Source organism: Peromyscus leucopus, chromosome 1 (assembly GCF_004664715.2).
Source record: "Peromyscus leucopus breed LL Stock chromosome 1, UCI_PerLeu_2.1, whole genome shotgun sequence".
Lineage (NCBI taxonomy): Eukaryota > Metazoa > Chordata > Mammalia > Rodentia > Cricetidae > Peromyscus > Peromyscus leucopus.
The window spans coordinates 188,479,986-188,491,321 of record NC_051063.1 but is presented as its reverse complement, the minus strand read 5'-3'; the positions used below and the strand labels follow the sequence as shown (position 1 = coordinate 188,491,321).

Genomic DNA, 11,336 nt, shown 5'->3' with positions numbered 1-11,336 from the left:
TTCTAGCTGTGCATGAGCATACACATTGTCACAGTCACAAGATCATCTCTATAAAGTTCTCACCATCTTGCTATTAATAGGTTTTCACTCCACAATGAATGTTTTGAAGAGGTAAAAAAGTCTTTCTGAAAGCGTTTTCTTGGGTTTTCCTTCAGGAAGACTTTTCAGATGTCTACTGTTTAGCAATAAGTAAAGACATTGACAAATTCAGTGAATTTCTTCTGGTTTCTTACAGTGGAATTTTTAATGTGCAATGAGGCATGAATAGAGCACAATGGTAAACATTTATCTGATTTCTCTCTAATATAAATTTTCTGTTGTACATTTCAGGAAATAATTAAAGGCTTGGTGACACAGATTGTCTTCACTATGAATTTTTTGAGGTTGATAAAGTAAAATGTTTTATTTTTATTTATTTATTTTGGTTTTTCGAGACAGGGTTTCTCTGAGTAGTTTTGCGCCTTTCCTGGAGCTCAGGAGCTCACTTGGTAGCCCAGGCTGGCCTCAAACTCACAGCGATCTGCCTGGTTCTGCCTCCCGAGTGCTGGGATTAAAGGCATGCACCACCACAGCCCGGCTAAAATGTTTTAATTAAAGGCTTCCCACATGGCCACATATTCAGAATTTTTCCTCACTATAAACTCTTGATGTTTTGTAAGATTCAACAATTCCTTCAAGGCTTTCACAAGTTTCTCAAGTTCATAATGATTCTCTAGTGTGGAGACTGCTTTGGTCCCTATGAACAGAGCTCTGAAAAAGCATATACCACATTATTTACTATGGAAAGTTTTTTCTCCAGTATGAATTTTCTGATGTCTTTTAAGGTTTGCCAACGTGGTAAAGGATTTGCCACATTCACTACATTTGTAAGGTTTCTCTCCTGTATGAATTCTGTAATGGATGTTAAGGTGTGATAAGTGATAGAAGGCTTTACCACATTCTTTACAACCATGAGGTTTCTCTCCTGCATGGATTTTCTGATGTGTTCTAAGAGATGAAGATTTGGTAAATGATTTGTCACATTCATAACATTTGTAAGGTTTCTCTCCAGTGTGGATTCTGTAATGGACTTTAAGGTGTGATAGTTGATAGAAGGCCTTACCACATTCTTTACAACTATGAGGTTTCTCTCCTGCGTGGGTTTTCTGATGTGTTTTAAGAGAAGAATGTTTAGCGAAGGATTTGTCACATTCCTCACATTTATAAAGTTTTGCAGCATGAGTGCTCTGATGTCTCCTACAAGTTGAGCAGTGCGTAAAGGATCTGTCACATTGACTACATTTGTAAGGTTTCTCTCCAGTATGGATTCTGTCATGGCTTTTAAGACAGGACAACTGAGAAAAGCCCTTACCACATTTTTTACATTGGTAAGGTTTCTCTCCAGTATGGGTTCTGTAATGGACTTTAAGGTATGACAACTTACAAAAGCACTTACCACATTCTTTACATTTGTAGGGTTTCTCTCCAGCATGAATTTTCTGATGTATTCTAAGGGTTGAACACTGGGTAAAGGATTTGTCACATTCCTTACATTTGTAAGGTTTCTCTCCGGTATGGGTTCTGTCATGTTTTTTAAGTTGGGACAATATATAAAAAGACTTACCACATTCTTTACATTTGTAAGGTTTTTCTCCAGTATGAATTTTCTCGTGTGTTCTAAGAGATGAGCACCGGGTAAAGGATTTGTCACATTCCTGACATTTATAAAATTTTCCAGCATGCATATTCTGATGTTCTTTAAGAGATGAGCAGTAGGTAAAGGATTTGTCACATTCCTGACATTTGTAAGGTTTCTCTCCGGTATGGGTTCTGTCATGTTTTCTAAGTTGGGACAGCATATAAAAGGACCTACTACATTCCTTACATTGGAAAGGTTTTTCACCAGTGTGAATTTTCTCATGTGCTCTAAGAGATGAGCACCGGGTAAAGGACTTGTTACATTTCCAACATTTGTAAAGTTTTCCAGCATGCATATTCTGATGTTCTCTAAGAGATGAGCAGTAGGTAAAGGATTTGTCACATTCCTGACATTGATAAAGTTTTCCCTCATGGATGTTCTGATGTTCTTTAAGAGATGAGCAGTAGGTAAAAGATTTGTCACATTTCTTACATTTGAAAGGTTTCTCGCCAGGATGAATTCTGTAATGGGTTTTAAGGTCGGATAACCACTTAAAGGACTTGTCACATTCTGTGCATTTCCATAGTTTCTTTCCAGTACAAGTTCTCTGATGTGTACTGAGGCTTGAGCAGGTCCTGAAGGATTTCCCACATTCCCTGAAGTAGTGTGGTTTTTCTCCATTATGAATTCTTACCTGTACAAGCTTGGGGGTAAATCCAAAAGACTGATCACATTTGTTATATTTATACTCTTTCTTTCCTATGAAGATTCCATGACTCTGACTTATGTTTGAAAATAATCTTAAAGATTTGCCAACATCTTTATATTTGCAAAGTTCTTCTCCAGTGTGCATGCTTTCATGTCTACTGAAGTGTATTGATTCAATATAGTCATCCCTGTGATTTTGTATCCATCTGTTTTTGTAGCAGTTTTCTGTAGTATTATTTGTTTTGTACAGTGTCCATTTGGGGGATTCGCACAACATCTGTTGAACAGCCACCTGCTCATAGACAATACACTTTGAGTTTTGATCAAAGACCTTCTCAGATTCGCCACACATCTGTTGGTACTCTAGAAAAAGAGCACAATTAGGGTGAATAGGTTTGATGCATGATGAAACAGATTCAATATCTGCGTTCTCTAAGTAAATACAATTCTCTAGAAAAGAGCTGTTATGGAATAATTTTTTTGTACACTGTAAAGATGTGTCTTTGCCAAGGCACCTTCTGATTGGATTAATAAAAGAGCTTACTGGCCAGTAGCTAGGCAGGAGGTATTGTGGGGATAGCAAGACACAGAGGATGCTAAGAGAAGAAGGGCAGAATCTGAGAAGTCTCAAGTGAGATACTGAGGAAGCAGGAGATAAACACGCAGTGCTGAAGCAAGGTACCACCACGTGGCAGAGATAAGAAATATGGGTTAATTTAAAATGTGAGAGTTAGCTAGTAACCAGCCTAAACTATCGGCCGAGCATTTATATTAATAATAAGTATCTGTATGGTTATCTGGGAGTGACTACTGAGACACAGAAGAACTCTGCTTACACAGAGCTCTTAGCAAAGACTTCCCTTTCACTATCATTGTGTGGAAGCTACTGCATGGATGCTCAGAAGAAACTCCACTCTGATCTCCACCACAGATAACAGCCTTTTAGTCCTTATCTAAACTGTATTTGTAAAAAAGTAGGACAAATAGTTGAAGAAACAGTAAACTTTGGGAACAGAGCTCTCTGATGGATTACATTTGAAAAATGTTACTCTGCCAAAATTCCCTCAGAAATATTATATAACTATTTAAATCTAAAATATCTCCACTTAATAAGTGTATTGCTTGCACATCCTTCCTCAGAATATTCAAATTTCTTTTAAGTTTAAATTTTTTTCTTATAAACTTGATAGAGCTAGGTATGGTACAGCATGACGTTAATCCCAGAATTTATCAGACAGAGGCAGGCAGGTCTCTGTGAATTCTACTCCAGCCTGGTCTACATATCGAGTCCCAGAATAGCCAGAGCTACATAGAGAGATCCTGTCTCAAAAACAAACAAACAAAAATCATGATAGAGATTTTTTTTTCTTAAAGACACATAAAAATAATTGAAAGTAATGGATGTAAAGAAAGTACTTTTGCTAAGTATCCAAAGCTGAAGATCAAACGGGGCAGGGATGTCATGGGTAGTTGTTATGCACTCTTTATTTCAAACCCTATACTGTCTGGTATCTACAAAGTCAGTCCTGTGTTCCCTGTCTTTCCTTAAATAGAAATTATAAAGGTCACTCACTACTTCCACTGATTTCTAAGGTTGTTTTCTGGAAGGATCTTTGTGTGTTTCTCCCATGGGGAAAGCCAATACATGTAATATGAAGACATGGCTGCAAGAAAGGAAATTACAGAGATATCCTACTTCATGAACTCATGTTAGATTATAACCTACAATATTACTCCAACTTGAAGACATTAGCAATGTGGTAGTATAGAAAATTTCATATTCTCGTGCTAGCATATAGTACATAACAAAACCAACATTCACTGACAACATTGTTCAGCAAGACTGCTAAAATAATTAGGAGCTTGCCATTACACAGTAGAATAAGACATTAAGTTTAAGTAAGGAAGGAACAAGGATAATCACTTCTTAGATATTCAGACAATTTTTTTCTTTCTCTAATTAGAATACTAAAATTAGTGGAAGGCCAAGATAGAAAGCCCAGTGTTGAAAAGCAATAAATTCTGTGTGCGATGAATGAGAGAGAAAACTGGAACAGAGCAGGTTTCAAGTCAGCAGCAGAAACAGGGCTCAGAAAGTTAAACACGGAACTATGAGAGATTCACCAGACAAAACAACTGTGTGCCACTGTCTTAAGGACATATACAAGACTAGTTCTGAAAGTATAAAACAGTAACAGTGAGATTCCATTCTTCTTGATCAGAATATCAGTGCCACAGACACTGGAACCCAAAAAATGTGTAGGAGCCGGGCAGTGGTGGCGCATGCCTTTAATCCCAGCACTTGGGAGGCAGAGCCAGGTAGATTTTTATGAGTTAGAGGCCAGCCTTGTCTACAGAGTGAGATCCAGACAGGCACCAAAACTACACAGAGAGAACCCTGTCTCTAAAAACAAAACAAAACAAACAAAAAGAATGTGTAGGATGTGGATGTGTTTTTATATGAAATCACTTTATATATAACCAGTTGACATATTTTCAGGTGCTGGCTTTGGCAAGCCCTGTAGTATGCAAAAATAAAATAATTATAAAGGATCATGACTGAACTTTATAATAGAATGAAAACAGTAAAAATTAATATGAATAGTAAAGAAGTTAAGATAGTCATGAGAAATACAGAAAACTTTGTAAAAAGTGTTAGTATGTTCGTTACTTTCAGTGATTTTCTTAAAATCATATCGAAGTAGAAGATGCAAAATTGCTTCAAGAATTGAGACAGAGCGGCTGGAGAGACGGCTCAGTGGGTGCTCTTCCAGAGGACCCAGGCTGAATATGTAACATGCACATGGCAACTCCAGCCGTCTGTAACTTCAGCTCCAGGGCATCCAAGGGTACCAGGTACACAAGTTTTGTACAAACATACATGCAGACAAAGCCTCCATACACAAAAATTACATGCATAAAGCCGGGTGGTGGTGGTACACACTTTTAATCCCAGCACTCAAGAGGCAGAGGCAGGCAGATCTCTGTGAGTTTGAGGCCAGCCGGATCTACAGAGTGAGTTCCAGGATAGGCTTGAAAGCTACACAGAGAAACCCTGTCTGGGGGAGGGGGGGGGGCGGGGATGGATACATACATAGATACATAAAAATTAAAATGAATTTAAGAAAAAAGAATTAGATTAAAATATATATTTTCTGCCATAAATCCACTTCAAATCTAAGGACACAAAATGTTGAATGAAGAAATTTTAATAAGATATCTGTGGTGGTTTGAATGAGAATGCATTTCACAGGCTCATATATTTGCATGCTTAGTCCTCAGCTGATGAACTGAGAAAGGATTAGGAATTGTGCCCTTGTTAGAAAAGTATTGCTGGGAGTGAACTCTGAGGTTTTAATAGCTAACACCAGGCCAGGTGTCACTCTGCTGCCTTTGGGTTAAGATGTAGAGTGCTCAACTACTGTTCCAGCACCATGCCATCCTGCCTCCCACATGCTCCCCACTGTGGCTGAAGTTTTCTCCAGTCCTGCCTGGCCCACGGTCAGGACAAATCTCTCTCACCCACCAGTCCTGGAGCCACTCAGACCCAACCGAGTAAACACACAGAGGCATACTATTTAAACTGTTTGGCCTAATGGCTCAGGCTTCTAGCTATCTAGTTCTTCTATCTTAAATTAACCCATTTTTATTAGTCTATAAATTGCCACACGGCTTGTGGCTTACGGGTACCTTACATCTCACTTGTTATGGCGGCGGGGGCTGGCAGCATCTTTCTGACTCAGCCTTCCACTTCCCAGAATTTTCCGCTCTCCTTTTCCTGCCTATACTTCCTGCCTGAATACTGGCCAATCAGTGTTTTATTTATTAATCAATCAGAGCAAAACATTTAACATACAGAACATCCCACAGCACCCCACCATGATGATAACTGACTAACCCTTTGAAACTATACTCAAACCTCCAATTAAATGCTTTCTTTCCTAAGAGTTCCCTTGGTCATGGTGTCTCTTAACAACAATAGTGAGTAAGACTGTACCCAATGGTGCGCTCATGGACAGCGCTTACACTAAAACTGGAATGACATACAGATTAGAATTGCCCCTGCACAAGGGTGACATGCAAATTCATGAAGGATTCCATATTAAGAAAATCAAATTCTGGGCAGTGGTGGTACATGCCCTTAATCTCAGGAAGAGGCAGGTGGTTCTCAAGTGGGTTCAAGACCAGCCTATTCACACAGAACTAGTCCTAGGATAGCCAAGGCTAAACAAAGAAACCCTGTCTTGAAATAAACAAAACAAAACAAAATGAAAAGAAAGAGAAAAGGGATCACATGACTATAGATAGCAATAAAGAACTGAAGTATTCAAGTAAAATAACAGGCAATTCAAATCAACACCATCAAAATTAAAATAAAGAATACTAACCAAGAATAAAATGGTCCATTCCCTATAAAGGATTTTATATGGATGCATTTCATAGCATATTTTCCTAATACATGAAACAATCATTGAAAGGAATGAAAAAATAATACATGATGAAAAAATACATGATGATTATAGAACCTTTCAATATCTACCATGTAACGATAGATGATGATAATAGACAGAATGTCAGGTCTGGAAAGAAGCACACAAACAGCATGAGACATGTATTATTGCTGGCAGCCCTTCCGAGACTCACCCACATGGAAGGACACATCAGTCTACTCAAACTTAAAAGAACATGCTGCAGGATGAATCCTGTCTTACTAATTGAACAATCATAAAAAGAAATGATGAATGTGCCAGGCATTGTGGCACATGGCTTTAATCCCAGCACTCAAGAGGCAGAGGAAGGCAGATCTCTGAGAGTTTGAGGCTAGTCTGGTCTACAAAGTGAGTTCCAAGACAGCCAGGGCAACTCAGAGAAACCTTGTCTGGAAAAACAAACCAACAAACAAAAAAATTATAGCAATTAAAATCACTTAGTATTGGCCTAAGGACAGTAACTGAAGACATGAATCATTACTAAGACAGAATCCCTCTACCTCATAGTCAAATAAAATTTCATTTGCATACTAGTAGTACTTCCAAGATAATACCTGTGCAATAAGAACAACATCTTCTAACATTTACAGTAGAATGCATCTTGAGGGCATAGTACTAAGTAAAGTGACAAAAATTAACTCCAGTGAGACAGAACATGGCAGAACCATTTTCTGTTTTTCCTTCCTCTTTCACTAGAATCTCTCACTTCTGTCCTGTTCATTCACTCACCCCTACCTGGTCTGGTCACTATCTCCTCTCTCTTCACATTCCAGGGAACTTGGATTTGCTCCAGACAGGGGACCAGGTCTGCCTTGCAGGCAATAATACCTGTGTATTAGAAAGTGGCACATGATTTTGCTGGATTCTATAGAACGTACTAGGTATCTAAAAAGATGAAATAATAGAAGTCCTAAGTAAATAGCTCAATGGTGGAAAGGACCCAGTTTTGGTTCCTCGTACTTATGGAAGCTCACATCCCTCTGTAACTTCAGACTCAGGGCATTTGCTACCTTCTGCTGGCTTAGTTGGGCACTCTGAGCACTCATGTTACATGCAGGCTAACACCCATGCATAAAATAAAATAAATAAAGCTTAAGAATATTTAGGGAGCATTTTCAGTTTCCAGGCTGAGTTTTGCTTCCTGTTAAAACTGAGTCAAATGCAATGATGGAAATAGAACTTCAGGATTTGGTGGGAATATTATCTCTCTTGGAGTATATCAAATGGAAATAGAACATTGGGATGTGGATAGGAATATGATCAGTTTCTGAATGAATCCAATGCAATCCTGGAAATGATACTTTAAGATGTGGGTGGAAACACCTACTGCCAGGTCTGTGAATGTATTGTGGACCTGAAAGGAAGCCTTCAAAATGCCTTCAAAAGGGAAAACATGATGAAAACATCAAATACCAGGAAGATGTATTAGTTAACATTACCTAGTTTCCTATAGTTTCTAAGACAGCTAACCAGAGAGTATCCACATCTACACAGTAGGTATATACCAAGGATCAGTTATGAATTCTTTGAGAAAAATATTCTCACCCACAGAGATCAGGTTGCTGTAATTCTCCAACATCACATCAATGTACAAAGCCCTCTGAGCAGAATCCAGGTATTCCCACTCCTCCTGGGAGATGTCCACAGCCACATCCCGGAATGTCAACAGACCCTGAAATGAAAATAAATTTACCATGTATAGCACTTTCCTGGATACAAAGAGTACAAGAGAAATCGGGCCATTTTTTCTGCTGTAAATGGAGGAGCACTGTTATCCAGTAAGATGCTTTCTGGACTAATCACACTCAAAACTGCATTGTCTAACTATGGGAAAATAGGATGACATTATATTCCCAGAAACAATATATTTTTAGGGCATATAAGATATAAATTCAAGGTGTGGACAGAGAAATATACCTTTTTATCAAGGCTGTGTTCGTTTAACATAGAATCACAGTGTAGGCATCTCAGACAGAAAACTTGTGATAAGCAAAACTGTGCTTCTGAATACCTCCCTAAAACAGAGACACTGGATCAATATTTTCCACAGTTAGGTCTTATTGGACTGTATTCTTTTTTTCTTTTTTTTTTTATTTCGAGACAGGGTTTCTCTGTGTAGCTTTGGAGCCTGACCTGGAACTCACTCTGTAGACCAAGCTGGCCTCAAACTCACAGAGATATGCTTGCCTCTGCCTCTCCAATGCTGAGATTAAAGGCGTGCACCACCACTCCCTGGCCGAACTGTATTCTAATAAGCTCTGGTGAGCTAAGGATCTAGGATCAATGCTCTAGATACACAATTCTGTAGAGCAAAGAGGCAGAACTTGGGAGGCAGAATTTATGGATGAATTTAATGTCAAATGGTTTTCAAATACCAGGTGTGGTGGAACACATCTTAAATCCCATTCAGGAGGTAGAGGTAGGCAAATTGCTTTGCATTCCAGGTTTACATAGTGAGTTCCAGACCAAAGCTGCAAAGTGAGACACTGTCTCAATGTAATAAATAAATAAATAAATAAATAAATAAATAAATAAATAAGTGAATAAATAAATAAATAACATAAATAAGTGAGTCAGTCAATCTGTCAGAGAGTTCTGGTTTTCTCAAAGTAAGAAGGAAGCAGCAACAATCCATACCACTAATGCTTCCAAACATTCACGACATAATGAGATTATTTTATGAGAATATTTTGGCAACTCTGAAGTACATATAAAAACTAGGGCTGAGCAGTGGTGGCAACTCCACCACTAGTTCGATCCTAGAACTAGAGAGGCAGAGGCAGGCAGATCTCTGTGAGTTCGAGGCCAGCAACTACAGAGTGAGTTCTAGGACAGTCAGGACTATAGAGAAACCTTGTCTTGAAAAATCAAACAAACAAACAAAAAAAGAGAGAAGCAAAGAAACTACAATCTGAATCTGCCAACAAGAGTATCACTTTAGGCCAGTGGCTCTCAACCTCCTTAAAGCTGTGACCTTTTAATACAGTTCTAGGTTTGCCAAAGGGGTCATGACCCACAGGCTGAGAACCCTGCTTTAAGCCAAGATGACACACAGAATCGCAGTACTCTGCACTCATTAGAGAGCTTAAATATTCTGCATGAGGCTCACAGACAGTACGATCTTGTCTAAGACTACTTTCTCATAAACAGTTCAGTGACAACAGCAAGGCAGTCCAGGTGTCTGAGTCTGAATGTGCACTTCCAGAAAAGTCGTTTAAGGAAATCTCACAGAGTCCTCAAATGGAGCCTCTGCTGAACACGGCCCTCCTCACTGATATATAAGGATACATGCCCGCATTCTCTGTAGCAATCGGGTATCAACACATTTCTCTGATTATCAATCACAGTGGAAAACATTTTCAGAATTACGGGTCTTGAATTCATTTACCCTTACAAATATAAGCTGGGAAGGACAGATGAAGGGAAGGCTGTGCTACAGAGGCCATGTATATTTAATCAGTTAACCTTATCTGTCAGAAAAGGAAAGGAAAAACAAACTTTTAGATAACATAAACACATAATTAAAGGCCTGCAGTGTTTTAATATTTAACACTTCTATGGATGAGAAGTCGGCATGACACTGACCTGGAATGTATTTACTGGAGAACCAGCCATTTTTCTCCTTCTTGCACTTTTGTACCAAGGTGTCAAAAAGATAAACCTGAAATTTATATTAAAAGCGGTTAGGAACAAAGCCATATACCACATAAAAAGATCCAAACACTAGAATAATACCAGACGTCTTGTCAATATTCCTACAGCCAGCAGACTATGAAACAGTGTGTTTAAAGCCACGATAGAAAACAACCATTAACCATATCATTGCACCCAGGCAGCATGTCCCTAACAGCTGGCAGAGAGGTAAGGGCATTTGGAGATAGTCATGAATTAACAGGTCATTTCACCCAAACATACTGAAGATAGTAAGTAGAGCAGACTGTGCACACAAGAATGAGAAGAGAGGTTGGGGGAGTGGAGGGGGGGACTGAGCATTTAAGAGCACCGGCCGCTCTTCCAAAGGATGCAGGTTCAAATCACATGACAAACTACAATCGTCTATAACTCAGGGAGATATGATGCCCTCAGGCACCGGGCTTGCACATAGTGCACCCACATACACGCAAGCAAAACACCCATACACATAAAATAAAATAAAATAAAATAAAATAAAAACCGACAGGGAGAGGAATTACCTAACAGAATACAGGAAGTGAGACATGTGTGGGGAATAAGTGAATATAGGACAGCTGGGAATTAATTAGTCAAGTACAACATAGCCAACCAGCAAAGCACTGTAACAGAGAAGGAAAAAATAATAGTACCAATAATGCAACCACCTACAACACCACCAACAAAATTATAGGGAAGACAAATCCTACGAACAAAGTCTGGGTAGAAACAGAAATGAAATGTCTCCTGACAAAGTTCAGTTCAACAATATCTCATGATGAAATTCCTAAAGGAGCTATGAAGAAATGGAACATGGCTCAATACCATAAAGAACATGTTTGTCAAACCTA

At 38.8% G+C, this 11,336-nt stretch overlaps 1 protein-coding gene and 1 non-coding gene across 2 annotated transcripts in view; one reads left to right on the top strand and one right to left on the bottom strand.

Moving 5' to 3' along the window:
- Positions 1-584: 584 nt before the first annotated feature.
- The window catches only part of LOC114683966 (zinc finger protein 729-like), a 279,247-nt gene continuing 268,495 nt past the window's right edge, over positions 585-11,336 (bottom strand). The window contains exons 8-11 of the mRNA XM_037200066.1: positions 10,402-10,477; positions 8,362-8,488; positions 7,552-7,644; positions 585-2,689 (exon numbers count right to left, since the gene is read on the bottom strand). Coding sequence (XP_037055961.1) covers positions 771-2,689; positions 7,552-7,644; positions 8,362-8,488; positions 10,402-10,477 — 2,215 coding nt within the window. The 3' untranslated portion in view covers positions 585-770. The remainder of the gene's footprint in view (positions 2,690-7,551; positions 7,645-8,361; positions 8,489-10,401; positions 10,478-11,336) is intronic.
- LOC114683983 lies at positions 6,332-6,433 on the top strand. The gene has a single exon (XR_003733221.1). It is a non-coding gene; the product is annotated as a U6 spliceosomal RNA (small nuclear RNA).